This window comes from Syngnathus typhle, linkage group LG19, assembly GCF_033458585.1.
Source record: "Syngnathus typhle isolate RoL2023-S1 ecotype Sweden linkage group LG19, RoL_Styp_1.0, whole genome shotgun sequence".
NCBI lineage: Eukaryota > Metazoa > Chordata > Actinopteri > Syngnathiformes > Syngnathidae > Syngnathus > Syngnathus typhle.
Genome location: NC_083756.1, coordinates 4,564,104 through 4,580,279, shown reverse-complemented (window position 1 = coordinate 4,580,279; position 16,176 = coordinate 4,564,104). Strand labels below are relative to the sequence as shown.

The following is a 16,176-nucleotide window of genomic DNA, read 5'->3' as shown; positions in this document are numbered from 1 at the left end:
GCAAACAGTTACCTCAGAAGCAGCTGGAGCTGTGATGCACATGTTGCCATGGCAACGGACTCAGCAGCCTTTCATTGTGAACTGAAGATGACACAGTTTATGAATTATTTTATCAATAACAAGTCACAGATTCTGCTTAACAACATGTTGCCCTGCAGGCCTGACCAAGGAATTTTTCCCCCCCATTTATTTTGACCTCTGTTATTAACCAGTGGCTATAGGCATTGTCTCACTCTTATGGATGCCAGCGTTGCTATGGAAACTCATTGTGACGTCGCTCTTATCAGGGTCACCCAAATGGGATTTCTGAGTGACAGACAGGCAGGCAGGCATCGCTGTTATTCAGCTGCATCTGTGGCAACCCTGGCGGCCATTGCAGCGGCAATCGCTAATTAGCAAAAACACCCATTGGCCTGATCGTGCGCGCGCGCGTGCGTGTCTGTAAATAAGCCATGTTCAGCCATTGATGTTGAAAGCAAATGCTGAGAATTATTCCTATTTATCTCAAAGTGTGAAGCCGCAGCGGCTTTCTGAAAGGCGCAGTTTGACCAGTGAGCCAATTTGGCTACATGGGCTCCCTCTAGTGGTCCGTGAAAGAAGCACTCGATTAATTTCAAACTATGCATGTTAGTGTTTTGGATTTGAGTTATAGAGTTTAACAAGAGAACAATAGTTTGTATTTAACATCACTTGTTTTTGTTCGTTGTTGGGTGGTTAAAAAATAATGCCCGGATGTTTCTTTGCCTTCTCTGTCACATTTCCCCTGCCTTTTCCGGCCTGTAATTACATTTTGAGCCGGCCCCGCCCTTTTCGCAGCCTTCTGTCTTGGACAGCTGTAATGGACGATAATGGTGTCACCGAGTTTGAAAATGATCCCCTCGTCGTCATGGTCGAGATCCAGATACTTAATCGGATGTTTCTAAATTTAAGTGCGGCGCACACGTGCTCATAACCCGAGCATTTACTTGTATTAATCCTGTCTTTTTTTTTTGGACTTGGTTCGCTTTGTCGCTGTCAATGAAGCTCTTATTTTGAAATCTTTCCTCCTGCGTGGAGAGTGCATGTGCACACACACACATACGCACACGCGTGCAAAGACGGCTAAACAGCAGCACCGTGCTGGCTGGGCTGAGCTGAACTGAGTGTTTAGGGGTGCAGATACCAGATCTCGGTCTTACCAGAGGGGCACGTAGATCTGAAGACGCGTCTTAAGCGGGGATGCCCGCTGCAGCATCAGGTAGGCGGATGGAGGCCGGTTGGGGCGGGGGGCGCTAGCTGGCGACATGACTCACAACCTAATTGTCGCTCTAATTTGTAAAGAGACTTCTTGACGGATGAGAGGAGGACCGTAGACCGAGCCGAGACCCTTCCCGGTGGCTCCGGGAGTAAGAGCGTGAGCACACCCCCGCGCCCCCTCCCCGCATTGCAGATGCAGACAAGTGGGGCGTGCTCGGATGCGCCCGGCCGGCCCTGATGCAGCTCGGCGCCGCCTCGGGGCTTTCCGCCGGCTGGGAGAGGCTGGGGGGGCCGCTGGGTGGGCCGCTGGGGGCTCCTCGGCCGCGCGTTGCCATGCTGCGCCAGGCGCTGCACGCCGGCCTGAGCGGCGGCTTCCGAGCGCTCGGCCGCTTCGTGGCCAGCCAGCCGGTGCTGTTCGCCTCCGCGCCGGTGCTGCTGGCCGTGCTGCTGGGCGCCAGCTTCAGCCGCTACCGCGTGGAGGAGGACGTGCAGAGCCTGCTAGCGCCCAAGCACAGCCTGGCCAAGATCGAGGGCAACCTGGTGGACAGCCTTTTCCCCATCAACCACTCCAAGCACGCCCTCTACTCGGACCTGCAGACGCCCGGTCGCTACGGCCGCGTCATCGTCACCGCCCGGCGTGGGAGCCTGCTGGAGCCGCCCAATCTGGACGCCGTGCTCAAGGTAAAAGCCGCCGGCCCCGCCCCACGCCCACCCGCTCTCAAGTCTCAACCCTCCGTTTGTCTTCTGCAAGTGGACAAGTGCGCAGACTACAAGCCACCCATTTTCCGAGGTATTAATAGTCAGTATCTATCTTCCCAATATAGGCCAGTGACATGCATCTTGCGGAGGAGGTTTTATTGTCTTTTTATTATTTTTTTTATCTTAAAAAGTCTTGGTATTTAACCCCCCCCCCCCATTATGACTTCATTTAAAATGACACACGAGTTCACGCGGAAAGCCAATTTGGATTTGAAAAGCAACATTAGGCAAATTGTAATGGAACAGCAGGAAAAAGTTGAGCGTATCCGGCTTGTTGCTAGGCAACCGTGCGGCTGTTGGGAATGTCGTCCTCTTGTCGTGGCAGCTGCACAGGGATATTGTCAACATGCTTGCAACCCCCCAAACGTGCAAAAGAAGGCTTCAAAAACTCAAACTGACAAATACGGCTAGGATTCAGCTTGCAGGCAGAGTTGTGTCGTTCCCTCAAGTTAGTGAGATGGTGCCAAAGCACTACTTTTGTCATTCGCGACTAATGCCGCGCCCTTCCTTTCTTGCCAGCTGCACAGACTCATCTACCAGATGCAGGTGACGGTGCCCCCGAGCAGCCCCGACAGCTTCAACTACTCCTTCTCGCACCTGTGTCTTCCCGACGACAAGAAGGCGTGCATTGTGGACGACATCATCGGCGCCTTGGAGGAGATCCGCTCGGCCCGGGCCGCCAACCGCTCGGCGCCGACGCTCCGCTACCCCATTACACGGCTGGCCGGCGGGCGCCGGGCGTACATCGGCCACCAGCTGGGCGGCGTGCAAACGCGGGGCCCCGACGGCGAGGGGGTGCGGTCAGCCCGGGCGATCCAGCTCACCTACTACCTGCAGGCTCGAGGCGGGCTGATGGAGGGTGTGGCCGGCCAATGGGAGAAGGCCTTCTGTGGCCGGCTGCGGGACTTTGCGGCGCTGCACCCGCAGCTGCGCCTCTACCCGGCCACCTCGTCGTCCCTCGGTACAGACTTCCAGCTGTCCTCGGTGCTGGCGCGTCGCCCCCTGCTGGCCGGCTTGGGGCTGTGCGGTGTCCTGGCCATCCTGTGCTGCTCCATGCGGGACTGCGTGCGCTCCAAGCCCTGGTTGGGCACGCTGGCCTTGCTCTCCGTCACACTGGCGGGACTGACGGCCGCCGGGATTCTCAACCTCAGCGGCTCCACCTACAACTCCACCTACCTGGGCATTCCCTTCGTCATGCTGGGTGAGTGAGTGACCGCTAGTCTCCGGTTAACAGCAGTACTTGCAGACATCCGTTCTTTATCCTCTGCAAAGAATATCACTGCGGCTTACTGAGGAGCCATGATGTATTTTTTGGGGAGAATGCGGATGAAATTGTCCTTTTCAGCAAGGCAAGGTGCTGAAATTAAATGAAAGTCGGCCTGTGAGCTGTCATTTGAGGTGTGAAGTGCTTTGTTGTGTTGAGGTCGTACAAATGAGGTTTTTATGTGTGCCATGACTGAATCACTGTCGCCGTGGCAACCAGAGGAGAAGCCACAAGCCGCGAGATGTACCCGCTGAAGCAGAGTGACTGCAATGTGGTCGTTTAGGATGTTGATGAATTTTAAGCTTTCTGCTTGGAAATCTCTTTCGGTAAAATAGTAAACAAAAGAAAGAACCTGTATTGGGTATTTTTACTTTTTTTATTTCAAGTCAAGTTTATTTATTTCATGTTACATTTTGAAAACATTTCATTTGAATGGTTCAATTTGGCTCAGCGCAACAGTGTTGAACCTACATTTAATTTGATAAAAAATACCCCCCCAGGTCACGGCCTCTTCGGCTCCTTCGAGATGCTGTCGTCGTGGCGACGCACGCGCGAGGACCAGCACGTGAAGGAGCGTGTGGCGAGCGTCTTCGAAGACGTCATGCCGCGCTTCTCGGGCTCAACGGTGCTACACCTGATGACTTTGGGCCTGGCCGCCTCGCCGCTCACCAACATGGAGGCGGTGCGCCTCTTCTGCCGCACGGCCGCGCTCGCCGTGGCCGTCAGCTACGCCTACATGCTCTCCTTCTACAGCTCCTGCCTGGTCTTCACCGGCTACCTGGAGACGGGCTATCGGCACGGCTGCTTTTGTCGACGAGTGCCCCGACAGGAGCGGCTGGATTCCAAGCCGGCCTGGTACCGATGCCTGATGTACACCCGCTACCAGGATGAGGCGCAGACCGCCACCGGGACACCGCACGGCCCAGGACACGCCCCTTACCCGGCCAATGTGGCGCACACGCGCACTTACGTGCACCCTCGGGCGGTCAACGACCAGCCGCCGAGCACGCCCGGCCACCCTCGGGCCTCGGACGCTCGCCCCCAGGACTCGCACCTTCTGCTGGGCTGTGTGAGGCGTTGCTACGGTGACTGGATCACCAACACTTATGTCAAGCCCTTTGTGGTGCTGCTCTACCTGGTCTACGTCTCCTTTGGACTCATGGGCTTCCTGCAGGTGAGACAAGAAACATTTTTCAACAAAATCCAATGAGGAAAGATTTGAAGTTAAAGTTGAACCCGTTTTGTGTTGCCGGCAGGTGGCCCAGGGCTCGGACCACAGCGCACTGGTCGCCATGGACACAGCCACGGCATCGTACGCCCACGCCCAGCAGCTCTACTTCAGCTCCTACTCGCCTGTCATCGGCTTCTACATCTATGAGAGCGCCCCGTACTGGAACGCCACCGTTCAGAGCGACCTTCTGGAGTACGCCAAGGGCTTCCAGCGCATCAGCTGGCTGGAGGCCTACCTGGCCTACCTGGCGGAGCGCAACCAGTCTGGCAGCTTTTCTCGGGAGAATTTCACTTACGCGCTTCGCCACGACTTCCTACGCGAGCCTCAGTTTGCCCACTTTGCCGACGACATCATCTTCGCCGAGCGGGGTCCCGGCCAGGAGCCCGAGGTGGCGGCGTCTCGCATCTTCCTGGTGGCCAAAACCACGGAGAACAAGCGGGAGGAGATGTCGGTGCTGCTGGACACGTTGCGGCGCCTGTCGCTCACCTCCCGCGTGCGCTTCCTGGTCTTCAACCCGTCCTTCGTCTACCTGGACCGCTATGCTGGTGCCGTCAGCGCGCCCCTGCGCCACTCCCTCCTGGCCGCCCTCTTCCTGCTGGGCCTGTCCTCCCTGGCCTTGGTGGAGCCCCTGGTGTCGGTGTGGCTGGGGCTGACTCTGCTCTCGGTGCAGTTTGGCGTGCTGGGCTTCATGAGCCTGTGGGGCGTGGAGCTGGACTGCGCGTCCGTCTTGTGCCTGATCCTGGCGTTGGGACATGCCACCGACTGCAGCGGGCCGCTACTGTGTGGCTTTGCGGCGGGCCGGGGCGACGGCAGGACCCGCTGGGTGCGAGTGGCCCTTGAGAGGCACGGTGTGCCCTCACTCCAAGCCTTACTCTGCTACGGTGCCGCCCTGGCGCCGGTGGGCTCGGTACGCTCCAACCTGACGCGCACGCTTTTCCGCTGCCTGGTGCTGACGGCTGGATGCTCCGCCCTGCACGCGCTGGCGTTCCTGCCCGCACTGCTCACCTTCCTGCCGCCTTCCAAAAGCCGAGCCCGCCGGCCCGTTTCTGGCGACGCCCTCCGGCAGGAGGCCGAGTGCTTGGAGATGGAAGACGGCACTCAGGTGGTCGACCAAATCACCACGGTCTGACCTTGCATGGAGGAGCTGGATGTAGCGTTTCCATGGCGACGGGCAAACGACCAAAGAGCCGAGCTCAGGCACGGCCGATCTCATCGTTCAGCTGCTGCCAACTGTTTGCTTGTGTATAGTTGAGCGCCGCTCCGCGTGGACAAAAGTTCTGAAACGCACCTCGCAATCAATAATAGGAACCTCCACGCCATCTCATCAAGAACATTTTAGACAATTATCTGCTTCCGAGGCCTTCTTTGCTTGCAGTACGCAAATCGCGGTAGGAGTCCCAATACTTTTGTTCATATCAGTGTTCTTATCACAACATGAGAAGCCAATCAGCCGTATCACTATACAAATGCCGGACAAATAAAGTCAGAGTGATTGAAAGCTGCTCCGATTGTCTTTCCAACTGCAATCGTAACGTTTTTCTCAGTAAAATAAACTAACTTCATTTCAAAATGCTTCGCCCCACTTTCTTTGCTCAGCTCCGATTTAGTCCTTAATCTAACTGGCGAACACTGAAACCGCGTTTCAAATCTCAGGAGCAGCACCAGGCCACCACGACGACAACCACAACGTTCAGGACCGAAATGAAAAGCGATCCTTCGGAAACAAAGGTCGCTTGCCCGCCTTGACGCTGTTGGTCCTGCGTAATGATTCGATTTTGTCTGATGGCATTGAACAAAAGCTGGCTGACACTCGAGCCGTCGGCGCCGGTCACGGCGCACTGGCCTTGAGCATGTTTCGGTCCGCTTCACTTTACGGATGACTTGAACCCGTTCCTCAAATTCGCAGCCACACCCCTGACTGCGTGTGTGTGTTTTGCATTCGGCCAACGGGAATCCATTTCACAGTTGAGCCCAACCATTTTATACAATCCTAACATTCTTCTGTGGTTTGTTGTTCCACAAGCACGCACGCAGGTGAGCACAGTGAGACGGATCAAATAAAGGTTAATACTCTGTCCAGGAAGCGTCTGGCCCCGCATCCTGTAGCTGCAGCTGTTGCCCCGAGGCGGCCCGATTGACGGCAGGAGTGGAGAGATGGAAAGAACGATGCTCTGAGGTTGACGTGAGGCCCAGACAGATGGACAGGATGGACAACGCAGCCTGATGAAGTCTGGCAGGTGGGACGGACATGCCCAGCCCTCCTTTTTGTAGGCGTGTCGTTCCCACTGCAGAGTGCCTGAGACTCACTTCTGCAGCAGAAGATGCAGAAGAAGTGCGATGGCGGGACATCTGCGCCGTGAGGCCACTCTTCCAACCTAAGACGGATGCAAAATGGACCCTAGGAGCACGAAAAGCATCAAGTAAGGCTTGTTTCGAGTTTCTGTTGTGTGAGTTGTCTCTTAATTTCAATCCGAGTTGAAAGAAGGTGACTACATAGCGTGACTTTGTGTCAACAAAGCCCGTGAGAGTTTGACATGCGATATGCGGAGTGCCGTGCGAGCATCGGGACAATGAGGCGGCCAACAAAAGCTGATAGCCCTGCCTTGAGGTGCATCGTCTGCTGGGTGTGGAGAGCAAGCTTGCAAGTCTTGTTCTTTGGTCACATGATGTCAAATAAATGTAATGGAAATCCAAAGGAGCTCCAAATGTGTTGCCATCAAGTTTGAGGATGAGCAGTTGAGAAGGACTCGAGTCCAGCCTCAAATTGAATCTGCCCCGTGACTTTTGTGTTTCCAGGAGAAGGAGGGGTTGTCACTCTGACGGACGGTGGAGGTGCGCTTATGTTCTGCTCCAAGTCCTTGGACTGTCCTTTTTGGGATCTGCTCCAGTCCCAGGTACAAACATCCCATTGCCATCCAATCTGGTTCTGGTGCTCAGCCAGTTCTGGGGTTGAATTCGGTTCCTGCCCGGTTTGTTTCTCAGAACAAACTGGTCTGCTGATAGTCGGTGACTGAGACATAAAAAACTGTGATTTTACTTTGGCTAAGGGGGACCGCATTTAGCCCCAGAACCCAATTTTAGAGAGCACAACCAGAACCCAACCGATTCCAGAAGCTAATGGCCTGTCCTCTATGAAAGCGTTTGGTTACTTCCTGGGAGACACCAAGGCGGTGCTGGACGGTTGCGAAGACCACTGGACCCTGCAGGACGGCACGTCTATGCCCGTCTTGTTGCAGATGAGCGTGTGCCTGGACGTGCGAGTGCTCTCCTCCGGAGACTGGGTGGCCTTCTCCTACAGTTCGGTGCACGCGCCCAGGCCTGAGCTGGGTCTGGAGGGCAACGAGGGAGCGGTGTACGGATGGCTGCTGGGGGTGCGGCACCGCTTCCCCGTCAGTCTGTCCCTAGCTCGCTGGCACACCGTATGCTTGAGGAGAGACGTCCCCGGAAACTCTTTTAGTCTGGAGGTAAGGAGTCCGAATGTTTGTTTGGGGAGCCATTTGTGATGGACTTGGGTTTCAGCTTAACGGCCGCCTGGTGGCCAAGCGGACGGTCATCGCTCAGGCTGTCCCGCCCTCGGGGTCACTGTGGCTGGGCTGTCGCCCCCGGCGGCAGCCGCGCGGTGCGGCGCACGGCCAGGTGGAGGTCTACATGTTCCGCGTGTGGGCCGACCTAGCTCAGCGCGGCCCCTGCGAGGACGGCACCGTGATTGGCTGGAGCGCTCGCTTCTGGGGCGTGACCAGCCCCAGGGCTCGGGAGACGGACCACAACCTCCATTGTGGTGAATATTAGCCCTTTTAGTCTTCATTGTATGGAGGAAATGTTGGAGCAAGTGTTGACCAGCACATGTGTTGTTTTTAGCGCAAATACCTGAATTTGGACCCTCTTTCTCCCCTCCACCCGGTAAGTCGATCACAATGCCCGCATCCGGCTTGTGTTCACTTCTGCACAGGGGAACGCAGAGTCGCCTAAATCTTTATTCCATTTTTTTTTTGCTTTCAGTTTCAACATCCATTGACAGCCACCCTCAGAGTGAGATTCTGCCAGTCACAGTGACCTCTAGTGGCCACGGGGAAAAAACCTCTTCAAGCACACCCAGTCCACCGGTGACGCCACCTCCTAGTGCCACGACGTCGTTGGACATCAACGTCGCTTTCGCCATGACTACCAGTGACTCCACACCCATCATCAGATCTCTGCCTCAAAGTTTAGCCCCACCCACTGACCACAGCCCAGCCAATCACATCTCAAGTAGCACCGTAACGCCTCATGAAATGTCAAACTACACAATGCGTGCGACAGCTGACTCATTACTACCCTCTGCTAGCAATGCACTTAATGTAACTACAATAAGCGTCACCACTCACCACATCAAAGACACGTCACATTCCAACTTAACTACGACTTCCTCTCCATCTGACTACAACGTAACTACACACCCCAAAGGATCTATACATCTTCCAAATGACACAATGGTCAACACAACAAGTCGCACTTTGATACCGTCTACTAATCCTGTCGAAAATATAACTACCGGGAGTGAAATAACACTCCAAAACACCCCAAAGTCCCACTCAACTATGTCTCACTACAGTGTAACGACACGTAAAGCTTTCTCGCATCTTCCAAATAACACAACTTTTTCAGATTTTTCCCAACCTAACAACACACTTGAGCACGATGCAACGACAATAAGTGGAATCACACTCCTCATCAAAAACACGTCACGATACAACGCGGCTTCCTCAACACCAGGCTACAATGTAACAGAATCAACGTTACGCAACATTACATCTGATTTGTTACAACCACTCGAGAATAATGTTGCTACGGAAAGCCTTCTTATCAAAGACACGTCGCCATACAACTTAACTTCCTGGACACCAATTGCCAATGTAAGTGAAAGTAAAGCAAATGGCCCGGCAGTCACAGTGGCCGACACGTCGATTTCCACGGACGCACTCAACCGCAATGTGATGACAAACCCACATTCTGGTTCTCGCGGTCCGACAACATCCAACAACGTGACGGAAGGCAGCGACCGGACTGCGGAGGCCACCGGTGAAACGATTGTTTCCATAACAAGCAGCAATCACGAGGCCACACCTACAGAATCGACACGCAACGATTCCCAAGCCCGAGTGGATTTAAGTACGAGACTTGGAGTCTCCCGTGAACTTTTCGCCACCACGACTACAGCAGAGACGCTTCAAACTACAAACGTCGGTCTAGAGTCTTCCTCATCTGGTAAGATGCCTCACCCCAACATTTGTCAAATGATGCCAATCAGTTACTCCCCTCAAGGTATCGGAAAGACTACCACATTGTCTTCGGGCACCAAGAAGAACCTGGAGGAGCGAGCCGACAAACTTCTTGAAAGCACCTGGGATGTATCTCAGCTCAACTCTTCACAGGTAAAAATCAAAGCCAATGACATCAAAGTCGAGCTCGGACCGTCTTCATCTTCTGATGACCCTCGCAAGATTTCCTATCCTTGAGGCCATTAGCTAGTAGGTAGCTTTGTTTTGTGTTGGACGTGGTAGGTGGCGAGGTTGGTGGCGGAGCTGGAGAAGCTTCTGGATGCTCCCGGCGTGTCTCAAGCTTTGGCCAAGAAAGTTGTCGGCATCATCAGCAACCTGATGGAGGGCAACACCCTTGCCCTTGCCCCGTCCTCCAACAGGTCCTTCCATTTTTTTTTTTTAATCTAAAAAAAGATGTATAGATGCACATGAGATGGGTTCTCTGCAGGATCATCAGAGTGGTGGAGGACTTGGGTCTCAAGCTACTTGTGAGCGACACCCCTGCAGTTCTCTCGTCCAACTCGCTGGTTCTGGCCGTCCGTAAAGTGGAAGCAGACGACTTTCCGGAGATGTCCGTCGACATCTTCAACACCGAGCACGTTCAGGTAGTGAGACCGTCCCGGTTGACAACTCACTGTGTTTTGATTGTGCGTTTTGTGAAGATGAGCGACGGCGGGGGCGGGACCAGGAAGCGGGACTCCACCTTGGCTTCCGTGTACCTCCCGCGTTCCATCACGGACAACTTGAGCGGTGACGAGCGCAAACAGGTCGACAGGGTCCAGTTCACCTTCTACACTAAAGCCATTCTATTCCAGGTGCTCTAACCCGTGCACTCTTGAGTGCATTCATTGCCACTGACGTCTATATTCGTCCATCGGGAATCCTTAAATGTCACTTATTCTGAGCGTGTTCCAGGACGACACACTGACCAAGCAGACCGCCGTCAGTCCGGTGTTAGCGTCCAGCGTGAGCAACGTGTCCATCGGCAACCTCACGGACAAGATTCGCTTCACCGTTCGCAACAGCCGAGCGATGCATGTGCGTGCGCATGAACGCGAGCGGCAAACGGCTCTGACGTCGATGCTTCTCTTAACTTCTTCTCATCGCTCGCGACAGGCTAACAACGAGGCCGTCTGCTGCTTTTGGGACTTTGCCCTGAACGGTGAGCTCGTGCGTCGCGTGGTGAGACCCAGTTTTCGATTTTATGGGATGACTTTGCGGCAGGCGGCGCGGGTGGCTGGAGCTCGGCCGGCTGCTCGCTGGTGAGCGCCACGTCGTGGACGACCACGTGCGCCTGCAACCACCTGACTTCCTTCGCCGTCCTGCTGGTCAGTGCTTGACACAGTTCCTGGTCGACATGACTTAGCACAAGCCAAGCCCTCTCACACTTTGGCGGCACAAAACAGGATCTATCCAGAAGCGGGCTGGATGACCCCCGGCAGGCTCAGATTCTCACTTTCATCACGTACATTGGCTGCGGCGTTTCAGCCATTTTTCTGGCCGCCACTTTGCTGACGTACCTTTCGTTTGGGTAAGGATCCTCGATCCGGGTATTGGGGGGGGTCTTTCTGAATATGTTGGGTTATGAACTGTGCAGGAAGTTGCTGCGCGACATTCCGGCCAAGATCCTGGTGCAGCTTTGCTTTTCCCTGCTCCTGCTCAACCTGGCGTATCTGCTGGACGGCTGGCTGGCGACGTATCCGTACGGCGGCCTTTGCATCGGCGCCGCTTTCTTCCTGCACTACTTCCTGCTCACCTCCTTCACCTGGGCGGGGCTGGAGGCCCTGCACATGTACCTGAGCATCGTGCGGGTCTTCACGCCTTACCTCAGCAGATACATGCTCAAGTTCTCGCTCATTGGCTGGGGTCTGTCTTTTGAGGGGTGTTGATGCGGTGTAGCGCTCGTGAAAAAACTTCTCACTCTTGCTTGTCGTGGCCGGCAGGGGTTCCGGCTGCGGTGGTGGTGGTGGTGATCTCGGTGGACAAAGACAATTATGGCCCGCTTGTATATGGCCGTGACGCGGATGGCTCTTCTGGGGACTTGTAAGCGAAGCACGTCGACGGCCCGAGGGCGTGATGTATGAATTTCCGTGTGCTTTGCAGCTGCTGGCTGCGCAGCGACGCGGCCTTCTATGCGGGTGTGGCAGCCTACTTCCTCCTAGTGCTGGCCTCCTGCTTGTTGGTCTTCGGCGTGGTCATGGCGCAGCTGCGGCGCATCAAGAAGCAGAACCCGCAGCACCGGTCGCCGCAGCGTGGGCCGGCGGCCGACCTGCGTAGTGTGGCCGGTCTGGTAGCGCTTCTGGGCCTGGCCTGGGGCTTCGCACTCTTCGCCTGGGGCCCGCTGCGCTTGCCTTTCGTCTACCTCTTCAGCATTTTCAACTCTTTGCAAGGTCACTGCCGCAAAGGTTACCTTTTTGAGCAAGGCTGTGAGCAGACGTGGCAATGTACTCACACGCTACCGATTCGATAACGACTCGACTCCTTGACCTGGCTCAAAAATAGAAAGGCTGGTAAATTGACAAGGTTTACGTTTGCCTATGGATGGCACAAGATGGCGGCAAAGCACTACTTATGTCTAAGTGAAGCACCTCACCCACTGCAGCATAGTTCCTTGGCACTAATATGCCACAGGGATTTTTAGATCAAGTCAGCTTCCACCCAAGCACCCAAGTTGAGATGGTGGCAAAGCACTACTTTTACTGCTGACGCCATTTCCCTTTTGCAGGTTTTTTTCTCTTTGTGTTCCACTGTGCCTGTAAGGAAAACGTCCGCAGGCAGTGGCGAACCTTCCTGTGCTGCGGGAATCTGCGATTGGCTGAAAACTCAGGTGATGTCACGCATGAAAGTTTGCCCCTCAAAAAAAAGCAAACTAAGGTTACAAACTTGTTGCAGACTGGAGTCGAACCGCCGCTCGGGACAAGCGGAACTTTTCCGTGAGCACGTCAGGGGTCTCGAGCCGCCGGCCGGCCTCTCGGAGCTCCTCGCTCGCCAGCACCAACGCCAGCGGTACGTCTAGCGCTGGGGCCAAAAGTCATTGAGGTATCTTTTAATGCGCCATTTTGGAATGCGGTTGTCCCCGCAGGGTCGGTGTTTGCGGACAGTGGGGTGTCTGAGGTATCCAGCGGCGACGTGGTCCTCAACGAGCTCCACAGACAAACTGTCCTATTTTAAGACATCCAATTGTTAGTGTGCAGTCATTCAGCTTCCTCTTCTCTGCAATTGCAGACCTTTCCACTAGGTGGCAGTGTAAAAGTCAAAGGCTCAACCAATGGGCTTCCTCCAGCCACTCGTGGCTGTGCAAGTGTGGCTTGTTGTGTTGTCACTTGGCTAGTTTTAAAGTGCCGGATTTGCTTGTCCGTTTGTTTGGTTTTGCAAAGTCTCACCCTCGCCCAAATGTCAGTGAACTTTGAACTTTGGACACCTCGCCTTCATCAAATGTTTTACGCTCATTATTCAGTCATTCATATCATTAGTTCAGCGATTCATTTAAAAACACATTTCTAATATAGATCATTTGAAATTTGCAATCTACTCTATGTGTTTATTTGTGTGAGACGAGTTTGATATCTTTCCAGATTCAAAAATAAAGGAGGGAATTATTTTGAATTCAGTGTGTGCTTGTGCACATTGCAGAAGATGTTTTGCTATTCACAGGTTAAGCGCAAAACAAAAAGGGAGGAATCCATTGAAGGTCAAGAAGCTCCTAATCTATTAGTAAAGGTCTAATATACATTTTTTATCCAACATCCTCTTTGTGCTACACATCTGGCGCGCTTCGGAGCGACTGGCTCTGTGATTTCATTATGCAACTCTTTCATCAAACACTTCAGCCTGCTTTGTCTGAGCGGAACGTTACAGAATTTGTCTGCTTGGCTGGTGAATCCCAGTCCGGGTTCTTTACATTGTATGCCAGAGGGGGCGCCGCTACACTCGGGTCAGTTGCCAACAAAAACAAGCGGGAACGAAAAACGTGTGAGTTGGTTGCAAAGAAACTGGGAGCATAATTTCAGTGAGCTTTGGAGAGTCTACTTGTGCCAGACATATTGCCAAGTTAAATTGGCATCTGGGGTGAATTTTGCACAGAGGGGGCGCTACTGCTCCAAGATTGTGGAAACCCGCCCGTACACAAACTTACAGCCAAGTTTTGTGAGTTTGTTGTTTTGCAAAAGTTGACGAAGAAACGCAGCGCTGTCTTCGATTTCAAACAGCAGTTCTTTTGGTCTCCAAAATAGAATTTTCACTCAGACCCGGACATTCTAAAAATAGTTCTCGTTTGAGCTTTTTTCGTCCCGTTTCCTGTCATCGAGTGGGCCAGGGAGACTTTTATGTTGCCGATGATGTCTTGGACGTTTTTCACACACTAGCGGCTAGGTGTGACGACAAAACGTTCAATAATTTTTTAACGGCGCGGCCGTGTCGTTCTGGAGATGATCAAGTGCCGTGAGGAGGGTTCACGTGCCGGTTCCGCCACGCTTGGTTCGCCAGTATGCGAATCGATACAGCGTGGGTCGATTCGGACACACAAAATGCTGATTCGGCAATGTGAGCTGGTTTCAACTTTCTCCGATTGTTGGCTTGGCTGCTTTCCCTTTGACTTGTTATTTGCTTGGACGCCATTTTGAGAAATGGCTGTCCGCTTCACGGCAGGCAGCAGGAAACAATGCAAAGCAAATGCTCTTCCCTGACCGGCAATCTGAAGCGGCTCCATAAAATCCATGCTTATCTCCTTTAGGGTCTAAGGTTTCACATGGGAGCGCTCTTGTCTGTCGCCAATTTGGCAAAGAGGAGCTTTCAAGCCAAATAGACGCCACTCACCCCGTCACTTGGGGGCACTTTTCTTTTTGAATTTTGACAAAACCCTCCGGCGCTTCCCTGCTTTGACGCTTTGAAGCCCGATAAACTTTGGAACATGAACTTTGGTCACAGCGCCAATCGAAAGGTTTTGTGGCAGCTGTGTCCTTTGTGGAAAAAATAAAAGCCTCAAAGACAGCGGACGCCTCCGAGTGCTCGCTCGGGTCCCAGGCCTCGTCCGTCTGCGTGGTTCGGATGTCTTTTAAGATAGCTTCAAAAGATGCAAAATGACTCAGAAAGGAGAAGACAAGTTTAGGCACTTGGATAAAAATAGCAAATATCTTCTTCCCAAAGTGGTAATTGCGTCTAGGCACTTGTTTTGTCATCCTGTTCAGGAAAGGCAGAGATGGTGTCGATTTTTTTTCGACGCTTTCGATGGCGAGCAGCAGGAATTGCCTGCGTGCGTTTCTCCTACTGTCATCCAACTCCGGAGGTTACGTGCAAATGGCGTCCCCCCACGAGAGCTCCAAATCGCTCCTCTCATTTCCATACGCGACGGTAAAAAGCAAGCTGGGGGCGCCGCTTCCTGAGATTCATTTAGCGGAATTTCATATGGCTCACGTTTCTAGCGCCGTGGCTGAAATAGATCCGTTTAAAATGAGCATTTCCTGGCAGGACACTATTACAACTCTCGGGAGTCATCCATTATGCAGTTAACAACGACACCTTTAGCAGATGGCGCATTCATCCTACGCGTCCGTCGGCGAGTCCTTCGACCACCGCAAGCGCGTGCGGCCTGGCTCCTGCTCAAATCTATGATCTACCTTTTACTAAAGATGCGCAAGAATGTAAAAGGATCTGCTAAAAGCGGAGAGGATACCACCTAACATATTAGGGTACTTTCAGTTCAGGTTTTAATAAGTGTGACCTAGAGCGTTATTAGCCACTAATTGAGCAGGAGCTACGTTTTAAAATGAAGCCCACATTCAAAAGGCTCCTTTGATAATCCCAAGATGCTATCCACAAGGAGATTGTCCCCAGCAAGCTTTATTATGCACAAATCCATTATGTGCTCCGCTCTGAGCCAGGCAGGAAGAAGCAAATTAACATTCAGCAGCGAGCGTCTGTGCGCCGTAAAGCAAAAGGTTAGACAATCAAGATAATCTCTGTCATGTCGACGCTTTGGTGGAAGAGAAGGCCCCCCTCCCCCCACCGCCTATTGGATCTTACTTTTTGACATTTCCAACTTTCCTCAGACAAAGAGAATCACTCCGCCTTTTTTTCTTTCTTTCTTGAGCTGTGCTGCATTTGTGGTTTGACTTTCAAAAGCAGACGGTCTTCTTGAAAACCGAACAAAATGTGCCATGTAGTGGAGGCCTTCAGCGAAGCAAAGGTCAGAAGTGAGGCTCAAGGAAGCGGAGGTGCTGCGTCGGGTGCCCTTGCTTGTCACCGAGCCAACTGCTGACCAGTAGACTGATTGATGGTGCCGCCGCCGCCGCTAGCCGACGTTCAATGTCGGCTCGCCGGATGTGACCTCCGTCGTGCAGACGGCAAGTATTTAAAACACAGCCGCGGGAATGCATGGATGGCGAGCCGAC

The 16,176-nt window shown here is 53.4% G+C and overlaps 2 protein-coding genes across 2 annotated transcripts; both read left to right on the top strand.

Annotated features, from left to right (window-relative positions):
* Positions 1-141: 141 nt before the first annotated feature.
* Positions 142-6,060, top strand: ptchd1 (patched domain containing 1). Its single transcript, XM_061266083.1, has 5 exons — positions 142-1,237; positions 1,321-1,917; positions 2,515-3,196; positions 3,760-4,433; positions 4,516-6,060. The coding sequence occupies exons 2-5, from the start codon at positions 1,474-1,476 to the stop codon at positions 5,617-5,619; spliced, it is 2,904 nt and encodes a 967-aa protein (XP_061122067.1). The 5' UTR covers positions 142-1,237; positions 1,321-1,473; the 3' UTR covers positions 5,620-6,060.
* Positions 6,061-6,378: 318 nt separating this feature from the next.
* On the top strand, positions 6,379-13,375 carry LOC133143999 (adhesion G-protein coupled receptor G2-like). Its single transcript, XM_061266337.1, has 20 exons — positions 6,379-6,910; positions 7,287-7,384; positions 7,629-7,954; positions 8,010-8,268; positions 8,349-8,390; positions 8,490-9,734; positions 9,792-9,901; positions 10,031-10,167; positions 10,236-10,392; positions 10,450-10,602; positions 10,703-10,825; positions 10,904-10,949; positions 11,012-11,115; positions 11,194-11,318; positions 11,385-11,653; positions 11,731-11,830; positions 11,891-12,177; positions 12,513-12,614; positions 12,680-12,793; positions 12,870-13,375. The coding sequence occupies exons 1-20, from the start codon at positions 6,882-6,884 to the stop codon at positions 12,956-12,958; spliced, it is 3,915 nt and encodes a 1,304-aa protein (XP_061122321.1). The 5' UTR covers positions 6,379-6,881; the 3' UTR covers positions 12,959-13,375.
* Positions 13,376-16,176: the final 2,801 nt, after the last annotated feature.

Bases quoted from the DNA above. Each gene is read 5' to 3' on its own strand.
- ptchd1 (XM_061266083.1), top strand. From the start codon at position 1,474: ATGCAGCTCGGCGCCGCCTCGGGGCTTTCCGCCGGCTGGGAGAGGCTG. The intron at 3,197-3,759 runs GTGAGTGAGTGA...ATACCCCCCCAG, and splicing joins CATTCCCTTCGTCATGCTGG to GTCACGGCCTCTTCGGCTCC. The intron at 4,434-4,515 runs GTGAGACAAGAA...TGTTGCCGGCAG, and splicing joins GACTCATGGGCTTCCTGCAG to GTGGCCCAGGGCTCGGACCA.
- LOC133143999 (XM_061266337.1), top strand. From the start codon at position 6,882: ATGGACCCTAGGAGCACGAAAAGCATCAA. The intron at 8,269-8,348 runs GTGAATATTAGC...TGTTGTTTTTAG, and splicing joins GGACCACAACCTCCATTGTG to CGCAAATACCTGAATTTGGA. The intron at 11,319-11,384 runs GTAAGGATCCTC...TGAACTGTGCAG, and splicing joins CTGACGTACCTTTCGTTTGG to GAAGTTGCTGCGCGACATTC.